The sequence below is a fragment of the Gymnodraco acuticeps genome, unplaced genomic scaffold (assembly GCF_902827175.1).
Source record: "Gymnodraco acuticeps unplaced genomic scaffold, fGymAcu1.1, whole genome shotgun sequence".
Lineage (NCBI taxonomy): Eukaryota > Metazoa > Chordata > Actinopteri > Perciformes > Bathydraconidae > Gymnodraco > Gymnodraco acuticeps.
Window position 1 is genome coordinate 2873381 of NW_022989977.1, and position 21739 is coordinate 2895119.

General features: G+C 41.7%; 1 protein-coding gene across 2 annotated transcripts; it reads left to right on the forward strand.

Annotated features, from left to right (window-relative positions):
• The first annotated feature begins 312 nt into the window (after positions 1-312).
• Positions 313-21204, forward strand: nr2f5 (nuclear receptor subfamily 2, group F, member 5). Of its 2 annotated transcripts, none has more exons than XM_034211339.1 (4): positions 313-1534; positions 12488-12768; positions 14673-14919; positions 19072-21204. In XM_034211339.1, exons 1-4 carry the CDS (start codon positions 1156-1158, stop codon positions 19389-19391), a joined length of 1227 nt encoding a protein of 408 aa, XP_034067230.1. In that variant the 5' UTR covers positions 313-1155; the 3' UTR covers positions 19392-21204. The 2 variants fall into 2 exon arrangements, with proteins under 2 accessions (XP_034067230.1, XP_034067231.1); XM_034211340.1 differs by having other exon boundaries at positions 316-1522.
• Positions 21205-21739: the final 535 nt, after the last annotated feature.

The following is a 21739-nucleotide window of genomic DNA, read 5'->3' on the forward strand; positions in this document are numbered from 1 at the left end:
CTTTACAAACGTATTTAAATTACAAACTAACAACATGTTTATTGCACCTCTAAACAAACAAGATGCAGTACATAGTATTTTCAATGGGACACTTTAAAGTACTTGTATCACAACAACCGCGCCTGTCAGTCAAACCCATCTAATCGACTGCCGTCCAATCAGAGACGCGCCTTACTTTTTTAACAGACTTTTGTGGCCAATCACTGCAGACCTTTTATGTCTCACCTCTCCCGCTGAGGGGAGGGGACACTTCCTTATATGGTACGTATGACCTAATATGGAGCGCCGCCAGGGGGGCAGCCGTACGAGGCAGCCTGCTAGTGACACTTTCCCCCAAATTGTAGCTTTGCCTCTCTGAGATTGGACGGACAGTCGAAAGCTGACGGGATACACTCGAGCGGCAAACACTGGTGTGCGCGTAAAGTGTCTGCCTGTTAAAGCTGTTCTACCACACGGACGATCACCGAGGATATCTGGACTGTCTGTTGGGTAAATAAAGATCAGACGTCGCTCTTCAAAAACCCCACTGCGGCGCGCAAGAACAAGAGGAGCAGGGATTGCCTTCTGCGAGTCATATTGTCTCCAAGAGCTTGCTGGGACTAAATACATCTCTAAACACCATGAAACGCGGTCAGTCTGGGGGTAAGATTTTCAGTTGCGTGAATCCAAACGCAGAACGCTATTGATCGGAGGACATACTGGGGCGACTGGAGGGGAAACATTGCTGTCTGTTAACATTCCCCCGTGTTTCAAGTTATATAAGCGGAGAAGAAGTAAGATCAGATTTTGTTTTCACAGCCGACACGCTGACTGTATGGACTGAGTTTTCCGAGAGGTTGCACTCTGAAGAACCAACAACGTGTTTATGGATTGCTGCGCAGCGAGGAACCCCGGGAGTTGTAGGCTACGCTCTTATGCATCGATCATGTTGATACCTCGCTGTTGCTGTGAACTTTGATTAGATGTTTATGGGAAGAACTCAGTAATTCCGATAAACCATTTAGATAAATACGCTCAGATAAGCTCAGATTGACCTCTGGAGGAAGTGGGAAGCGCCTGTTCGCCCTTCCTCGTTTTTTTCTCTCCCAAGACGTCAGCAGGATCTCAGTCTCTCCTTCTGTGATTTAAACAAAGAGCAAAGTGTTTGGGGATAGCATGGCAATGGTAGTAAACCAGTGGCCAGAGAACATTTCTGCAGATCCGGGGTCTCAGCTCCAGATATGCAGCCAGGAGCCCGGCGGTGCACCGGGGACCCCCAACGGTTCCACCCCGGGGACTGACACACTTTCCGGGGACAAAATCCCCAACGTGGACTGCATGGTGTGCGGAGACAAGTCCAGTGGGAAGCATTACGGTCAGTTCACCTGCGAGGGATGCAAAAGCTTCTTTAAGCGCTCGGTGAGGCGGAACCTCTCGTACACCTGCCGGGGGAACCGAGACTGTCCCATCGACCAGCACCACCGGAACCAGTGCCAGTACTGCCGCCTGAAGAAGTGCCTGAAGGTCGGCATGAGAAGAGAGGGTAAGACTATAGGTGTGTGAAGGTGGTCAAGTGAGGCATGCATTTACTTATTATATTGCTGTGTTTGAAGTTGTGCGTAATGTTGATCACTGTAAAATATAAATGTTAACAGGCCATTAAGTTTGCAAGTCAGCCATAACATATTTTACTGTTTTAAAAACAAGTTAACTATTTAAACAGGCGTAAGCTCTGAGTGCTGTTTCACATCTATTGCTTTGATTTAAAAACAACATATTTGCCACAAAGTTTAAAACTTTAGATCATCTCATGTGTAGCATTTTAGAAAATGTTAAAACTAACACAACCTGTTTGGAAGCCCTTGTTTTACCACATTGACAGATTTTTTGCATTTCACATTTGAGATCAAACCTGACACTTAATTTGTCCTCTCACTTTTCGAACTGAAAAAGTGCCATTGGGATATGTGCGTAAAATACGCTCTGGGAAGCCTGTTGTTCCAATGTGCTACACAGTTTATATCCACTGTTGTTATTCTGAGTGAATAATCACTCACCACCTGCGGCATACACAATGCTTATTTCACATTCATTTACCAAATCTAAACCATTCACCCTGGTGCGCGGTGTTCTGTGTGAAATCCCTCTTTTGTCCCCCTGTTTTAATTATGCTGTTTGTTCACCGACACCCAGAGCCGCAAGAGGATGCCGCTACATTTGTTGTATTGTGTTGGATTAACAACGGGTCAGTTAGTGCCAAAAGGGAGCAGTGGAGACGTGTTGGTGGAGGACAGCGCTTCCCTTATTAATTATCCTTCAGCAGCGCCGTCCCATTCATGGGAGATGGGATGGTGCATATTTAAAAAATGTTTTCAACAAATGGAGCCACATGTATTTCTCTAAACATCTGTTTGCAGCTTTACTGATGGGTTATATTTTTAGGTTTGTTAATTCACCTTAAAACACTTAACTCTGGCCATCATTAAGTAGAAACATTTGGGTAGAAATATTACATTTTTTTTTAAAAAGAATGAAAATAGCCAACGGCAGCATACAAACCGCAACTCTAACACAGGTGTTAAATGGCAATAATGCTTTAACCAATTTACCCACTCTTTAATGAAGATGTCACACAGCACTCCGTTAATTTTCCCTCTAAGAGGACAGTATAAGGTCAGCAGCAGCATCTCGGTGAGCAATCTTGCTCAAGGACACTTCGGCAGGGGATTGATGAAGGACAGATAGTGTCTCACACCCACCCTGCCGCTCTTTGTTCTCCGCCTGTGTTCCGTACACCCTGAGATGAGATGATCCCTCAAGGGTTCCCGCTCTCTGCTACGCATCTCAGGCTGTGTGTGTGTGTGTGTGTGTGTGTGTGTGTGTGCGTGTGTGTGAACACTGTACAACCAGTCTTATCTCCTGTAAAATACCGCCAAGCCACACTGACTCGGTCGTGCTTCTTTCTTCTGAATGAACCCGTGTATACATCGCGTGCCTCGCTGCAGAAAACGTCTCATTCAGTGTGTTATTGAGACCCGAAATACAAAGATACATTCTAAAGTTTAAACAGGCGTAACCTATCGGTGTTTTTATTTTTGCGAATCAACTCACCTATTTCGTATCTTGGAAATAAATAGATACACAATGAATTGCATATATGAAAAGTAATTTTTCATGCATCTTTCATTTTTAACAATACCGATCCAGCCTTCAGCCTTAAAAAACTGTATGTTGCTCATCAGATTTAAGATAACTTATTTGCCTTAAGGGACGCATGAAAGGGAAAAGCATTCTGTTCAGATGAGATAACATTACAATGCTTTGATGCACCCAAATAAGTATTCACCCATACACTATTTCAGTGACTTGAAATACGTTTAGAAAAAGTTGTAACTTTAAAATCTGTTTTAGGATAGGCCTAATCAGTACTTTCTATATTTGTCCATACAAGAAAAATGCATTTTCTTTTTTTTAATATTGAGGCTTTAAAACTCATTATCTGCATCGTATCTCTTTCTGCAGTGCTCTGTTTTATTTGGGGCAAAAGGCTCAAATGTAGAGCAGGTCTCTCATTGGCTGAGCTCATCTGTTGGTGCATTCGAGGTCAACAGGATTAAACTGTGTCCTTAAAATCCTCTTTTTAGGCTGAATTCTGTTTATGAGCATTCATTTATCTACTTGTATGAATTTGTTTAGGATACATTAACCGTCTGTTAAATTAAAAAAAAACTGAATTGGTTATCATAAATAGTTATTTTGTGTTAAATGAGAAGCTAAGAAATAATCGTACTCAAATTGTGCATGAATAAAGTAAATCACAGATCCTTTAGTTATTTAATAATGGCTCCCATTGTTTGAATGAAGGAAAAATAACTACTCAAACACATTTGAATATTTGTGTAAACATAAATATGCAACAAGTATTAGAAACAATATCCTGGCATCTTTATTTCATGGTAACATCTACAGTAAATTAAACACTGCTGCATCCTAGAATCCAAAGATTGAGGGTGTCAACTGGAAAGTGTCCAGACTGTCCTCCCCCCCCCCGAGGTCTTACATAAGTTATGTTTCATCTGCATTATTCAACGGGTTGAGCTAAGGTTGTCAAGGGAACGCAGTGTTTATGCACACATATGATCCCGGGTGCAATATGCATTTGATATTTCCGTTTTTACATTTCCAGCAATATCCAAAATTCTTGAAAAGACAGTGTTGAAATAAAGCAGAAACTCACAAGCGAAAATGCATGTTTGCTGAGCTGAAGGAGTTTGACATGTTATGAATCATTTAAAACCCTTTTACTTAGTTTCAGAGCATATGGGTCACAATGTGCGTCACATCCGGACAGAGTATAAAAAGTTTGAGGGGAAAGTTCTGGTGAATAGGAGAGGTTATGGGATATATTTAGAACAATTTAAATGTGGTTTTATTTACATTGCTTTTTACGTAGCAGAACCCTGATCACCAAAAACAAGTTTGATACTGGTTATTCAAAATGACAGCATGGTTTGAGATCACTCACCCTGCTGCATGAGTTCTCTGTTTAGACTGAATTAATATTTAGTTTCCTGGGAAGACGTGCTAAAAGTTTCATGACTGGACCTTGTCCGATTTAGAAGTTCCTTGCTCTCAAGTGAGTGTTTCTGTTTTGTACCCCAAAGGAAGACATTTAACCTCTTTCTGCAGACTGCTGTGTAGAACATATCATGTGTTGCTATCCAGAGCACCTTCCAGCACCATGGCAGCAAACATTTCCGCGCTGGCCTCAGTGGGAATCAAACCTTGGCAGCATTAGTGTCATTGTCTCACCACACAGCTACACTGAACCTTGTCTTGTTTCTCTGTCGGCACAGTTTCTAGGTTGAATAGGAAGCGGGGAGGCAAAGAGAATCAGCATGACAGCTCCTTTGAGCTGGAGTGAATGTTTTAATTTTGAAGCAAGGACAAGGTGACTTCACTGACAGAAAGTCACTTGTGTTTATCACTGTGATTAATGCATGCAATTATCATCGTACCTTGTTGTGGGTCTTTAATCCATGTTTTCTTACTTTTTCAAACATGTAAACAGTAGCCTTATTCAAGTGTCAAATATCAAAGTAACATATGATTACTTTCCGTTTGGATTACCCCAATTTTCAAGCATCCAGAGAAAATAAATACCTATATATTTACTTTTAGTTCAACTTAAAACACAACTGAATAATGTTTAGAAATTAAAATGGGGAAACTACATTTTGTAGCCTCACAAATGTGTCTACTGCTCAGTGTATTTCTTGAAGCTAATGTTCTCAAATAAGATGTTGAGTCCTTGGATGATGACAGTATTTTCTGGAAGGCATGACCTGCACTCCACTATGAGCTTGATCTCCTTTCCCTTCTTAAACACCAAAATGATGGCAACATTTGCTCCCGGTAAAAGCATTTTATTTATAGAGTCTATTGTGTGAGTTATAAAGTGCTGTAACATGTGCGGTGCATATACATGTCTATTAGTGTGTCTATTTTTTTTTAAATGGTATAATTGTAATCCTGCTAAAAATGTCTACTGGATGTTTAATATCTTTGTTTTCTGTTCCTGCTAGAGTCAGAGCACAGCAATGAGAACACCAAATACCTGCAGACACAAGACGTTAGTATAGTTATAGTTAATAACTTAATCATCCATTTGTATCAAAGCCTAACCCAGATAAACATTCACATTCACTGCAGTCTCCTCTGACCCACTCTGACAAAACACCAGCAGCAGCGACAAAATATAGGTCAACCCAAACTAAAACATTGATAACAGACGAGATCATGTCAAAGTCCAAATGTGTGAACACGCCGGGGCCTCTGCAGTGAGTAAATACTCCACTAAAGTCTAACAGGCAGCGTGTATTGACTAATCCCTATCCTCCACAGTGGGCCATTTAACACCAAAACACCGCAGCCTCCTTTGGCTCTGTAAGCCTTTACATATCTCATTTAGCGATTGACAAATTCAAATACTTAACCCCTGTCACCATACTCACAGTCATTATCAGAGGCCTCTCAGAGGAAAATGACTCCCATTCACAAAATTGCTCACTACTGCAGCCTCCATTAAAGTGACACACTGAAGCCTGTGGCGTTATCTCCAAGGCTAACTTCAATATTGAATAATGGATGAGTGATGCTGTTTTTAATGCTTTTGGTAACATCAAGGTGAAGAAGCTTCTCGTTGCAATATAACACATAATGACCTCTTCCCTTTTAAGCTTATGCCTCCTTCTGTATCACTAATGTGACTAGAGTAATGTGACCCTCTCAGGTGCATTCAGTCAATCACTAAACTGACTGGACTGTTTTGCTTGAGACTTAAGTAGCTCAACCTGTTTTTGTGTGTCACTCGGGTCACTTGTAATGACACACACACTTGAGAAAGAGGCAAAGAATTGGTCCGAAACATTTAATCTCCTCAAGGTTTCTGCTTCAGTCTGGCGGACATTCATTCTCTAGTATAGCGCTGTGGGAGAAACTGTGCATTTATAATTTAGGCTTTTAGTTGATGATCTTATGTATGCTCAGTGAGTGGGAGTGCAGCAGCAGTGAGGACAGAAATAGATTTTTTAAAAAGCCAGAATGCACCAATACATTTTCCTATTTGGATTAATATAATTCATTTTGGCATTTGTAGAGGTATAGGATAGTGGCCAGACATTTGTTTTCTTCTTATAGGAGACTGACCACTACATTATTATTATTATTATTATTATTATTATTATTATTATTATACTTTGAGATATTATATCTCAATTTGACCTTTATGGTTACTTTTAGGATAAATAATTAAGTAAATGGCCCTTAGTCCAATGTCCTTCATCTTAACTTATTCTTAACCCCAACATTTGGTTTAAAGTCAGGTTTCAAAGCTTTAAAAATATCCTCTAGTTTACTGTATGAGAAATAACAAAAGCCAGTCTTTCTAAGAGAGGCATGTCTTATGCAATGACCCACTAAAAAATACATAAACGTATAACCTGCTGTGGCCCATATTGTGTTAAAGAAAGAGTAGGGGGTGTATGGAAGTGTAAATATAGGGATAGGGTGAATCAGAGTCACACAGGCTGAATTTGGTTTACTAATTAATTTAAGAACTGCCTCATCAAAGTCTAAGAGAGAGACTGAGGCAACATCTTCCACACACAGCAAAGCAACCTCCTCTGCCCTTCATGACTCTCTCTGTCTGTCTCTCTCTGTCTGCGTCACTGTTCTCCCTCTCTTCCTGCACTGCCTCCGGTATTCCTGCACTCACGTTGTGTTGACTCTCACGTTGCATCGCTGCTATTTCATGTTCAACACACAACTGAGTCAGACGTCTTTCAGTGTGCAGTTAGATCGTTAGAAGGGTTTGGTTTAGAGTAAAGTTTTTATGAGCAACACTTTTATAATAACACATATCCAAATCTGCTATTCCCTCCTTCTTTTTCATAATGGTGTGTTTCCTTATGGGATGCAACAATGAGTAATTGTCTGTGGTCCCTACTGCTCTGTTAAGTGCCTTTTTGTACAATTAAATATGCTACACAGGCAAGCATCACTTACTTTCTTCTTAGCAACTATTTTTACACACATTGTAGCTGATAAGCCTCTATTATTGATTTTATTTTTAACACTTGGGGGCAGCGGAAATGACATGTAACACAACACTGACATATTATCTCTTTAAGAAATTGATATGGGGTCTTGTTTGAGAACAGTTACTTATTTACACATACCGCTTTTGCTTTCCATCAACTCCTGAGGGAAATGATCTGGCTCTTTTGTTTCTAAATGCTCCAGTATGTTTAACAGCAAGGTACTAACTTTGTCCATCTGTTTGTTAGTTCTGAGCAGGTCGTGTACGGTGAGTTTAAAGAGCTTTTTGAAAGAGTAGTGAGAGTTAATCCCAACAGTAAGGTTTATTGGCTGAAAAACCTTAACTATGAGCTTGAATACACCAAAACACTCTGTCCAGTTGTCATGTCATCCATGTTATCCATGTCAGCTTTGACAGAGAACTGTTTTAAAATGTGTTGGAAAAGCTGAACACAATGTTTGGTTGATTTGTATGCACAAAAAAGTTCTGGCAGTACGAAATGTCTCTTTAAACCAAACAGAGAAGAACGCTCACTTGCACAATAGTTTGGGACTAATGCTGTGAACCATGGACTCACCAGACTGTGTGAAAGCACAGTTCACAGTATCTGTACATATAAAAACCCTTTCAAATAAACTATTGAATCCTGTTAACAGTGCAGTGACCCCAAGAGCAGTGTAAGTCAACCCCAATGGCATCCCAATGTTTGATTGACATATTGTGAGAACTTAATAGATCAGGTATTCAGACAAATATTTGCGGCTCCTTTACTTCACCTTGTTTGCCCCTTTATCTCTTACTCTCTCTTGGTTTACACATTAGCTCCCCTCTGCCTCCTATCTGAGTCTCTGTGGGAGCTTTGCCCCGCTGCAGAGCAGTGACCTGCAGGTCAGAGTTCAGAGCCAAAATAAAAACTAGGAGAGTCACAGGGATATTACCTTGGTGTCACATCACACACAGCCCTTTGATCCATATCACACCTATGTGCATTTACACAGGCTGGTGCAGTGTGACACATATAGGCACTGAAGCATATTAAACAAATATATATTTTACTTTCCAAATCTTTTTTTCAGTTGATAAATCTACTTTATAGCTTTACAAACACGTGTTTTGTAGTTTGGTTTGAAAAAATTTATAATGTTGTAAACCTCTCTCAAATACATAAACAGACATATGCATAGTCAGCAATGAGGTGTGGCAAGCTGTGATGTGAAGACGCAGGCGGAGGTTCATCCAGGAAAATGTGTTTATTTTCGCTGGCCAATGGGAGCTTTAGAAATGGAAAACCTACTTATTAAATGCAACCGTCAGACAGAGCCAAATCTATAATGCGTCTGTGTTTCCCCGGCACTGCGACCTTTTAGTCCAAATGTTGATAGGCCTTAATTGTATTTAGCTGCTGTAATTCCACGAACAGTCTGACCCAGAGGCTAATCCAGGGCAGCCAGGCAGCGAACTGTGCACTCTGCCAGCTGCCATTTGCTGAAGTGGCATTTTAAAAGTCGCAGCTGAAATGTCCCATGGGCGTGCATCTCTCCTCATCTATCTCATTCTCCTGCCCTCATTTTATAACCCTCCTTTGTACATGTGATGCTGTTTTGGGTTTTAGGGATTTGCTGGGCTTTGTCTGCCCTCAATTTGGTGTGTTACTTACAGTCGATGGCAGTCGACACGCCCCCAGTTTGAAGAAAGCTTCCATCCGTCTTCTCCCGCTTATCCGTGGTCGTGTCGCGGGGGTAGCAGTTCCAGCAGAAAGCCCCAAACGTTCCTTTCCCTGGCCACATCAACCAGCTCTGACTGGGGGATCCCAAGGCGCTCCCAGGCCAGCGAAGAGATATAATCCCTCCACCTGGTCTCTTCCCAGCTGGACGTGCCTGGAACACCTCCCTAGGGAGGCGCCCAGGTGGCATCCTTACTAGGTGCCCGAAAGGTGAAGAAAGCTTCAATAAGTAAATCAATACCAGGTCAAGTGTTTGCTAATTTTAGCACATTTTTCCTACTTTACCTTGCAGACCATGGGAGTTTCTGGTCTACTGCTGCCTCATGTTTTTGTGTGATTTTGACTAGTTTAGATTCACCAAAATCAAATAAACAAACTTATAAACGAACCGATCCAGGCAGCAACTCCTGTGTTTAGTAAAATCACACTTTTCTGCCAGCTTTTGCAAGAGCTATATGGCAAGATACGGCGAAACTATTATAGTTTCTATGTTGCACATTTCTTTCCTACTCTAGGTAATACAGTGACTTGACAACCCCACTTCAAACAATCCAAATTATCCTTCTAGCAGTTCAAGCTTTTTCCTCCTCTTGTTTTCTGATGACAAATTAAATCAAGCTAAACCACAGTGCACACCAATTAAAAAGCAGGAAACTGCTAATGGCAGACACCCAAATGTGACTTTATACCCCCCCCCTCCTTTATTCTCTATCTCTGACCCTGCATTCCTTTTTGTCTTATCCTCAGGCATCTGTTCCTCCGTAATGTCATTTCTGTCTCTGCGGCTCTCTCTCTCGCTGCCCTGCTCTTTGCCAAGACACGACATCTCTCTGTCTCTACACTTGTCTGTCTTCCTCTATTCATTTAGACCTTTCCTAAAATCTCCCCTCTCTCCCTTTTCTCTCCTCTCTGCTCTTTCGTGTCATCCAGCAGGCTGTAGGCGAGGAAAAACAGAGACTTATGTGTCTGAGTCAGAGCTACTCAAGTGCTCTGCCCCTCAGCCACGAGTGACCTCCACAATGAGGCTTTTGAAAAGTCAAGTGGATCAAGTAGATTCGCCACCATCTGCAGGATTAACCACTAATCAATATGAAAGCAGATTCATAGCTATGAATTAACATAGCAGACACATGAGAGGAAGCCGGGTCCCAACAGGTCGTGGCATTTTTGATGCGTTATTTCATTTTTAAGAATTTAAGCGAGGGACATAAATGTTTGGCATGATGAGTTTTTACAACTAGGAGATTTTTAGGTCATAGGACTGCTCTGACTTAGATTAAGACAATAAGGGAAGAGCCCCCCGAGGAACAACAACAGAATTGGTCCTTTTAGCATTTGCCCCGAAATGTCAATATTCAACCCAAAGCCCTCCAGAGGCCTGAGGAGTTGTGACTGTTGTCCCTTGTAAGCAAAGGACGAAATATCATTTTGGTAATTCAGAACGACAAAGTCTTTGTAGGGAGAAGTTCAGGGAATCCTTTGTCATCAAGTCCTAGACTCAGTACTTCAAAAACACGTGTGTTTTTGCTAAAGTCTAACTATTTTGCTATAGTATTGCTAATATTTCATCAAACATGTATTCCTTTCTTTGGGATTCTTCATTGACGGTGGAAGAAAACGTTTTTATTTGCTGCTTGATTAAGAGCACTTGTTGAGTGAACACTGTGGGATGCACCTCAGTGACTGGAAACATATCTCACCATGCAGGTTGACTTTGGTAAAGCCTTACACTCGTACTACATTCCCCCCCTGCTACTCAAGGCCGTGTTACATATTCTTTTGTTTGTGAAATCCTGCAAAGACAGACACGTGCGGCTAATCTGACAGCCTTCCTTTGCAAAGCGAGACGAGAGCTGCGGGAGAGCGAGTGACAAGGAATGTCCCATTGTGCAAAAACATCTTTGTGACAGGCAACACCTCTTCATATCTCTGCGCAGCGCTGTTTGCTCAAGGAGACCACATTCTTGTCCGGGAACACACAGGCTGACACAAGTTCACAGGGAAAACTGGTAGTTTGAGGTCAACACCTTTTTGTACCCAGGTATTTTTTCTGCTCAGAGGACAGGCTAGAATTAAAGGCATTTTTATAACGCTCGTGAGTGATTTGACCTCTCGTTTTTCAGCCTGTGCGTTCAATTGACACAGCTGCTGCGTGTGAGGTGACAGGTGATGCGGAGTTGAAAAGCATTTTCCGAACCCCCCCTCCTCCCTTTAATTTCACCCCTCTCTCCACCGCCTGCTCCCACCTGTCTCTTTATGTAAACCACCGCTCTCTATCTGAAGCCTCATCTCAGGCTGTATTCAAATACATTGAACTCTACACCTCTCCTCTCTCGACCCTCAATCTCTCTTTTTCTCACTTTTTCTCCCCCTCCACCTTATCTCACCATTTCACCCTTTTACCTAATTTTCCCCCTCACATGTCCCCCTCCTCCCCTTTGCATTCCCATCGCCTCTCTCCCCCTTATATCTCTCTGTGTAACAGTAGATGGAGTTATTAGTGAGACAGTGGGGATGACTGAACAGGTGTTTTCCAAATGGGCCTTTGAGCACTCGCTGCATCATCATTGCACCACAGGGGGGGGGGGTTGGGCGTTAGAGAGTGTGTGTGTGTGTAGGAGAGCTTGGCCTCTGCGTGCCCTTTTCGCCTCAGGCTGAGCCATTTGCCAGTAGAGGGAGGGGAGGGGGCAGCATGTTACCGTATGTATTCATGTGAGTATGCATATGTGGGTGCATAACATGCGTAGGTGTGAAAAAGTGTTATATATTTTCCAGCTGCTGCTTGTCATTACTCATTGATGCACTACATCCTTGGTCAGGCCACTTTCCACCGCTCCACTGAAAAGACGAGCGCTGACATATTTAGGAGTCGGAGAAATGATCCCGTCTCCACACTTTTTCGCCCCTTTGACCCCATTCTACAAACCCCCCACCCAACACATTTGACATACCCAATTTCACTCTTTCTTTTTTGTCTTTGTCTCCTTTACTTACAGTTTTTCCTTCAGGCTTTAACGTTTTACTACGCTTTACATGCAGATATTTTACGGTCCGTTAAAAGTCTTTGTGTTTACTGAGAGGAAGACGAAACATAAACTGAGTAAAAATTTCGCCCATTCATGGATTCTATATTCTGATTTATGCTGCTGAAGTGTCAATTTCATGTATTATTTTTTTTCCATCAGCTGTACAGCGAGGACGCACATCAAACTCCCAGACCAGCCCGGGGCAGTACCTGACCAACGGCACCGACCCGTACAACGGCCAGCCGTACCTCTCCGGCTTCATCTCTCTGTTGCTGCGTGCCGAGCCTTACCCCACCTCTCGCTACGGGGCCCAGTGCATGCAGGGAAACAACCTGATGGGCATTGAGAACATCTGCGAGCTGGCGGCCAGGCTGCTCTTCAGCGCCGTGGAGTGGGCCAAGAACATCCCCTTCTTCCCCGACCTGCAGCTCATGGATCAGGTGAGAATTTACACTAAATTATCTTAACAGCAACGTTGAAGGGATTATTTAAGAGAATCAACTCACTAATGGTCATGTTATATCTCATTTGTATTATGATTAATAAACGTATTCTGTATCTCACCCTCTCAAGCACTTTGAAAAAGATAAATAATTGATTTTTTTGTTTCCTTATCTGTGAATCGACATCACTCAGTGTCACATAAACATAATTCAGTTTAGTTATTATTCACTGAAGGCAGGAACAGGCGTGGTGTCAATGGTCCTCTTGTAGATTTACACCAGCTGTAAATTCCTGGCACGGAAAGAATCGCCTGACCTATAAATATTCACGTGCACCTTGGGCAGACATAGTCATCACACGTATGTCATGCTGTAGCTGCACCATATCTTATATATATCATTAAAGTCAAGTCAAAATGTAGCATGCATCGGTCCTGTCTCAAATTGTACAAGCAGCTCGGAGCTTTATATAAAACCGTTTTGTGTGATTATTTTCAATGTTCTTTCAAAACACTACACCTGACATCCACACATGTCTTGAAACTGAACTGCTTCTATGTTAACAGTCTGTCAGTGTAGACAACATCATTTAAATGCCTTAAAGTAGAGAACTTAGCAATTAACCATCATTTAAAATCCTGCTACAAAGGTGGGTCATATATGTGAAAATAAATGGCTGTTGTCCTTAAAACCATTAAAATAATTCTACAGTTTTTGACATACGATCTGTAATATTCATAAATGATTCACTCTCAGGAGCTATGCAATTCTCATTTAAATTCCCAATGCAGATTTTAGTATTATTATTTTAACCCATACAGTATAAATTAAGATTCATATGTTTACATATCAAAAGACTCGTCACATCCTCTTATAATTTTATGACCTTTAAAACTGACAATAAGCGTTTCATCACGGTTATTCATCCTTTTGACAGTTTGCCTGATTTGCCTGATATGTTCATGCTTCCTTCTTCCTTCCTATTGAATATATAACTTGTGTGTGTAGATATCATGTGCATGAATAGAGATCCTGTTGTCTGGCTAGTTAGCATTTCCTCTTTTGATAATGTGACCAAATTCTGACCTGGTTAAGATTATTAGATGTTTAGTGCTTTTCGTGTCTGGCACTTAACATTAGTGCTATTGAATTACAGTTTGACACGTGTTAATGATAGCTGGAAGTGCTGCTTGAAGTATGCAAACCATGAGCACTTGCCAAACCTGCGGCATTTACACATCATTCCTGAGAGATACATTTTGATTGATTGGATCCAATTAACAAACCTTTAGTATTTAGAATCATTATCTTGTCCCCATTACGTCCATATTTTGGATTAAAACAATGTTTTGGTTTTAAAGGTGACCTATTATGCAAAATCCACTTTTCCATGTCTTTTATACATAAACACGTGTCCCCTCTGTGTAAAGAGATTCTGAAAGTTTTAGGAAAAAAGATTCTCTCTCACTTTTGTCCTGATCCATTTATATAAAAACCTGTCTGAAAATGAGCTGATCAGATTTTGGCCACTTTATGATGTCATAACAATTTTTTTGCTTGTGTAACCATTAGCCAATCACCAACCAAGGTAACCCCCCCCACACCTTATCACCTGAATCTCCTCCTAGAGCACCATTGTGTTCTGTTTAACCAATATCTCTCTGAGGGGCTCCTTATTTTCAGAATCAGCACTTTTGGAACAGGGCTGAAACAGAGAGGATTATGGGATGCTACAATGCATGATCTGTTTGATATTTCGAGCCAAACACTTCAGAGACATGTTTGTATATATCTGAGAGCTATAATATATTGATCAAAAATAGTATAATAGGGGACCTTTTAAGTGACTCAAATCCAGACCTATCGACCACTTCTGATTTGACCTCAATCTGATTTCCTAGGTGGCTCTTTTGCGTATGTCCTGGAGCGAGCTCTTTGTCCTGAACGCCGCCCAGTGCTCCATGCCGCTCCACGTGGCCCCTCTGTTGGCAGCGGCAGGCCTGCACGCATCGCCCATGTCAGCGGAGCGCGTGGTGGCCTTCATGGATCACATCCGGGTCTTCCAGGAGCAGGTGGAGAAGCTGAAGGCCCTGCAGGTCGACACGGCTGAATACTCCTGCCTCAAGTCCATCGTGCTCTTCACGTCTGGTGAGTTTCATTAAAGCTTAATAAAAACACTGAGAGAAACTGCATGAAATGTCAAATGTGACGCGTCTCTGTGAAACAGGATTTTACTAGCAGTGGATGGCTCCAGAGTTGGTAATAGAAAGGATAGAAAGGATAGGAAATTCATAACCCAAAAATGTCATGTCATTGGTATTTCTGCTTTCTAAGCTCTTAAATGTTGCACAAAAATGAGAAGAGGAAAAGAGAGAAATGCTGCAAGTTGTGAAATGCATCTACAAATCTAGTTTTTTTTCTATAGCACTATCACAAATTAACATGAAACCACTAGGAACATTTATTCAGTCATCGTAAACAGACAGTTGTAACAATTCATAATTGACTTAAGTTTGAATAAGTCTGTATTTATTGTAAAATAAATCAATTATTAATCAAAAAGACAACAAATGAATTGTTGAGACTAACTTGGGTTGATTGTACCTGGTGAAGGAACTTTTAAGATGCTCTGATCTTTACTCTCTCTTTTCTTGGTAGATTCTGATAAAAAATGCAACACAATGTCAGGCTCTCTTGTGAGTGGCTTTACTCCTGCTCTGGCAGAAGGGAAGGAATTAGCAGGCTAGTGAGCTGACATTCATTGGCACAAAAATGTCCTGTTAATAGGTTTAATCATGCTGACAGGGACAGTTAATCACAGGGTATCAAACAACATGCAAACAGCTCATGGTGAGTAAGGGAAATTGCAGATTATTTTGCATATTTTTACATAGCCAAGGTCAAAGAGTAGATAAAAAAGGCATTTTGTCCATCCAAATACAACCACTGAACTCAATAACAAATGTAAAAATACACAGTATATTTATTTAAAATATGTTACTAGTGTAGAAATTAAGAACTTAAAAGGGAACTTCATGCTGGATTCATGGAAAATGCTGTTGATTCAAGCTTTAAAAAGATGTAGGCTCAAGCTAATTGATAAAAGATAAAAGTAGTGAGAATCTATAGCTTCCAAAATGTGTGTAGATTTGATGCAAAAATAATTTTAAAATCCATCAGTCGTTTAACTTTATGGACTTTCACATAACTGACATTTATGTCTACTTTTTAAAAAGCCATTTCACGTAGATGAAGTCAGTGATGTTACTAATCCATGTGTCAAAAAAGCTGACTAATTATCAGCATAAGACAATGAGAGATTATGGAGGTATTCATTTGTCTGTATGACTCAAAGACCATAGATAACTAAATTCCTGTCTGTGATTATACATTTGAACTTTTACTTGATGACTTAACCGCAGAAGAAGAGCTTTTTAGTGTGAAGAAATATGTCGTCCCTCTGATGAGTTGGAATCCGGTGTTACGCATGAAGCTGGCTTCAACTTTACTTAACTCGCAACTTTTTCACCTCGCTGAGCCTGACCGAGGCGTGACCTCCAATGCTGCAGCAGATATTGTCTCATTGGCTCCATATGTAAATGCTTCGGCTACAGTCTTCCCACTAGTCAGTCATGGTCTTTGCCCTCCATGAATTTCACTGTAATTTGATCGCTCTCTCCTAATGTAAAGTACCGCTACTGACCCTGTGAGTAGCTGCTTCTGCATCACTTAAATCACTTTTTGGCTGTTCTAGTTAACCATAAGCTTTTACCTATGTATTTATCCTGGAGATCCCTTCGCTTAGCCTTAATTTGATGTCTGCCCATGTAATAAACAAACATTTTGTGGGGAAGACTGATATGCAAGTACATTATACCATAACACATAGAGACTGATCCATTATTAATATACTACACACTTGCTTGAACTCCAAAATCCATGTCTTCGACCTCCTAATAAAATGGAAACGAGCAGCCTTGATCTGTAAAGTAGCTTAATTTTGACATTTATTTAAGATTCTTATATTTTTGATGATGGACATATTCAAACCATATTAAAACAATTCTCAGTCCTTCCTAATGTCAAAGAAAATACTTTTGTGCCATAGATTTGTCTATTTATGGCTATTCACCCCCAAAGATCATAAAAAAAGTCAGGGGTCTTGAGCCTCACACCCTTACCGTGTCACTGCATGTGTTTCCCACTGAGCTGCAAACAGGATTAAATCAAAATATAATGGTGTTGCATCTTGAGGAAACTCATGGCATTGTTTTCATACTGCTTACATACAAACACTGTTGAGGTTTATCCCAACAGTCACTGCACTCCAGTGCCAGCCAAAATACTGTCACTTCTGGGTTACTTCACTGAGAGATCATGCTTTGTGACCCAGGGGGAAACGGATGGTGAAGAAGCCAACACTGAGATGCCCCTCTTTGCATGGCTTGTCAGATTAACTCTGTTTGTACCTAGCGTCACTCCTCTGTATGTGGGTGTCTCTGGGTCCACCGCTCCCTTCTCCTCCTTGCTCTCATCAGCCATCCTTCATGATCCCATCTATTATTGAAACCAGTCATCCACCCCTCCTCCCCACGCTCCCCAAACCCAAGCCAAGCCCAGCCCAGGCCCCGGGACCCCTGCCCCCACCACGGGAGTTGAATTATGTATGGTGGGTTTCAGTGAGACGAAGGATTCGCAACAGCCACGGCCATGACCTACATAACCCCTGTAGCCCTGAGCATCCCATGTGACTAGTCTGTGTGCGGGCAGATGTACTCACATACACGTCACTAAAAACTGCAAATGTCTCACCAAAAGAAGACAATACATTTAGTGAATCGTGCAGAAAATTGAATTTAATGGAGAAAGACATGCTCACTCGCACACTAGATAGACTGGTTCATAAACCTGACTCCTGCAGGCCTGGTGCGACGAGCTAACAAGCTGAGACAAACACCGATAGACTCTCACCTCCCTCTGAGTCCCTCCCTACACTTCCCCTGTGAAGCCCAGTCCCGTCAATGCACATCAGACCACGGGCATCTCAGGCCTGCCACCCTGATCCCTCACCCCATTTACCCAGTGTGTGCCCAAGGATCAGACTAAATAAAACGCCACTAGGCGTGTAAGGGCGCCCGCAGAGCTGTTGCTTCGGCACGTGATGTGGTTTCAGTCCCACAGACAGCTTTACTAATCCCACCCAGGCAGGGACTGCTTTGTCACGCAGGACTCAAAATGGCGGCCCAGCAAAAAAAAAAGCTATTCAGTTGCCCCCCGAGTGGAGGGAAATAAAGCCGAAGTGGGGGCAATTATTCACTCAGAATGATAAGAACAGTGGCCACTGGAAGTGAGTCGAGGTTGACACGCTCGATTAAAAAATGACGTCAATCAAATGTTTTGTTGTATGGAACCCAGCAGGGTTTAAACAGGGGGCAGATCAAAGTGTGAGATGACAAAGGGGACCTACGATGCAAGGTTAAAACCTACGAGCCAGCTGTTTCAGACCGAAAGAACGCTCTTGAGGAGAAATTGCCCTCATCGAAATCCTGTCCTCCACCCGAGGGTTCACTCAGGGGGCAGAGTCAGAGAGCACTCCCCCTGAACGTACAGTATGTGGCATAGTACAGTGAAATGTGTCTTTGTTTTGAGTTCACACATCGTGACCTCTTTTGCTAAATCCCCCGTGCTCTCCCCTGCACACAGAGGGTGCGAAAAGTATTGCGCAGTGTTACACACTCTATCGGTTGTTTGAGACTCTTGCCAAGGCGGGGGCCATCGAGAGGAGGTGTGAGGAGGCGGGAGGCAGAACATGACTTCCAGCTGCGGGGAACGGGACTCTGTAGTGTGCTGTGAACACAGACCACAGGGGTGTATCAGATACGCATCTCTGTAGTGACAACCTCGATTTTTTCAAGTTTGAGAAAGATTTCTCTGACTTGAGAAATTTAAACTGAAAACAAAACAAAATACGTGGGCTCTTTATTACATTTGATTACCCCTCTGTTTCAGCATTTATCTCATATAATCAACACATTTAAAATCAGTGTCAGGTCAAGACTTCAAATTGAGCCTCCCAGTTATATTACACAACTAGTTAAATCAAAATAAAATGTTCACAAATTCAAGCCTCAGTTACAGACTACGGATGTCAACTTGAAAACGTGATTGTTATAAGGAACAAATTAAATGTCACACCTGGTCATTAGGAGTTTTGGATTTGATGTGTTTTTATTGCAGGGTGATTCAGACACTATAAGGACTCTGTTTAATAACTGTTTTTATTCTCTTCCTTCCATCTAGATGCAATGGGGCTGTCAGATGTTACGCATGTAGAAAGCATCCAGGAAAAGTCCCAGTGTGCCCTGGAGGAGTATGTAAGGAACCAGTACCCGAGCCAGCCGAACCGCTTCGGACGCCTCCTCCTCCGCCTGCCCTCCCTGCGCATCGTCTCTTCTCCGGTCATCGAGCAGCTGTTTTTCGTCCGCCTGGTTGGCAAGACACCCATCGAGACGCTGCTCCGCGACATGCTGCTCTCAGGCTCCAGCTACAACTGGCCGTATATGCCCACCGTGCAGCGCGACCGGCCCATCTCCCTCCACTACAACGAGAACGGGCCCTGAGGAGGACGGACAGTAAAAGCTGCGGGAGAAATCAGGCTGAACGTCCATCAAACTGGTCATCCATCCATCCATCCATTCTCCGCGTTCAACTTCCTCTCCCAGCTTCTCCCTCACCATTCCGCTTAAAAAACCCAGACTGACGATACCATCCGTTTCCCGGTTCCTCAAGCCAGCCAATCATTCATGGCCATTGCAGAGACTTGACGGCCCGTCAGCCAACAGTGCAGGCTACATTTGAGATGTGGCACGAGATGGACAAGTTGGTAGAACGGGTTATTGCGCAGTTCACTAGCAGGTCTGATGGACTCACTTCAGATGTCACTTGTCTCAAACCCCATGAGAAAAGGGGGTAGCAAAAGACAACATATTTGCTTTGCTGTTGGTGCCTCAGTACGGTGAATAATGAGTAAGGGCTTTGCCAATGGGACTCTACAACCAAGAGCACAAGGCCTATGTATATTCACACATTTTTGAAAAGAAAGCCCGAAGCCATAAAAAAAAAAAGACAAATGCCAAAATGTCTTGGACTTTTGCAGAGGACATGTTTTATTGTGTGTTTGTATTAGCACTGTTAATATGGAGAGAAAACTCATGATTGTGTCCATATGTACAGTATATCGTTGATTCATAGGCATCTATAGCATATTAGAGTTCAATGGGAAAAGCTCAGGTTCAAAGGGTGGGTAGAAAGACATGCCAATATCAGTACAAAAACAAAAAGACAAACACAGTAAACATTTACACTTATCAGCAGCCTTCGCCAAAGCTGACGATGCATATTGTTTGCATTCTTTTGTGATAGTGTTGGTGATGAAAATTGAATTTTTTGTTTGTTTATAATTTGACTATATAATTGTTTTGGGTCTCAGTGGGAAAGAAGGTGTTTGTAAAAAAGAAAATATACAAATTAAAGCTTATAGGCACTTGCATAGTCAGAACCAACACTTATTCACTCCCGTAAACAGCACTGGTAGATTCTTGCTACCCATTCGATTGATCTACCTTTTTTCATAATTCAAAAGGCCTACTAAAACTCCTCACATGTTATCACAGGAGGGACACAACTTCTCCTCATTATTGTTTTATTTTCATGATTGTCAATAGTGGTCCTTGGGGGGGAAGCATTTTACAAAACTAAATTAGCTGTACTTGCCTTAGAACAAAGATTTTGTCACTGAGCATTTATCTTATGACTGTGCCATAATCTCTCGTTACCTGTTATAACAGGTATTATGCCCTGTCAGGGGAGGAAATGAACTCACATGATGTACAAATTGATTAATGTGCACATTAAGTCATAGCAAAGTGATGCAAAATGCCGATATTTTCTAATGCATCAATAGAGAGAAAAGATAGTTCTGCTTTAATATCATCAGCACTTTGATTTTTCAGGTCTCATGAGAGTTATTTTCCTCTTCTTGATGAAATTGTCATGTTGGGAAAAAACCCTCGTCTCATGTCATTTGAGCTTATCGTAACGATACCGTAGAGAACCGTATCACTAACCTCTGAAAACCTCAGTCTATGTTACAATATTATCCCAGTTGGACTTATGACTGTGACTTAGTTTAGGACTATTTTACTTTTTTTTTTCTCTTCCCTTTGGTGGAAGCAAGTTTCTTTTGACAACCTGTCTCACATTTCCAACATGACACTGTGGTATCAACTTTGGCATTGGAAAAGCCATCTGGGACCTGAGAAAGCTATCTGTTGATCAATGAATTCACAGAAAGTTTGTTTTTATCTGCTCTACTTTTGTTTGGAAATATGGATTATCCAATAATTGAAATAAAAATCTGTTGTTTTTCTGTTATCTTTCACTGTCATAAATTATTAAAACAGTGCAAAAATATGTTCAAACCAGCACATACAATTAGTACTTTAGCCTGGTCTGAGATTGTTTGTTTAGTGCCTAAATGCACCTCTGAGTCGTATTTATCTTGTCCTCTGAAGTTTTTCTGTTCACAGGTGTAACTTTAAATCAAACAACCAGATATTTTCTAATTCAGATGTTCTTATGTACTGATGATTCAAGAGTTTCATTACCACACAAACCAAGGAAGTTTCCCAACTGGGAGTCTTGTTACATTATCTATAGCTATGAAAAGATTCATGTTGAGGGAGGTGACAGTCTGCACTCAGTTCACACTCTGTAGGAGATCAATGTTCATTGTTACATTACATGTCACTTGTTAGACGCTTTTATCCAAAGCGACTTACATACTCAATACTGTGGGCAATCCCCATAGGAGCAATTTGGGGTGAAGTGTCTTGCCCAGGGACACAACGACATGCTGACTGCAGTGGGGTTTGAACCTGTGACCTCCTGATCCGAATACCAACTCACA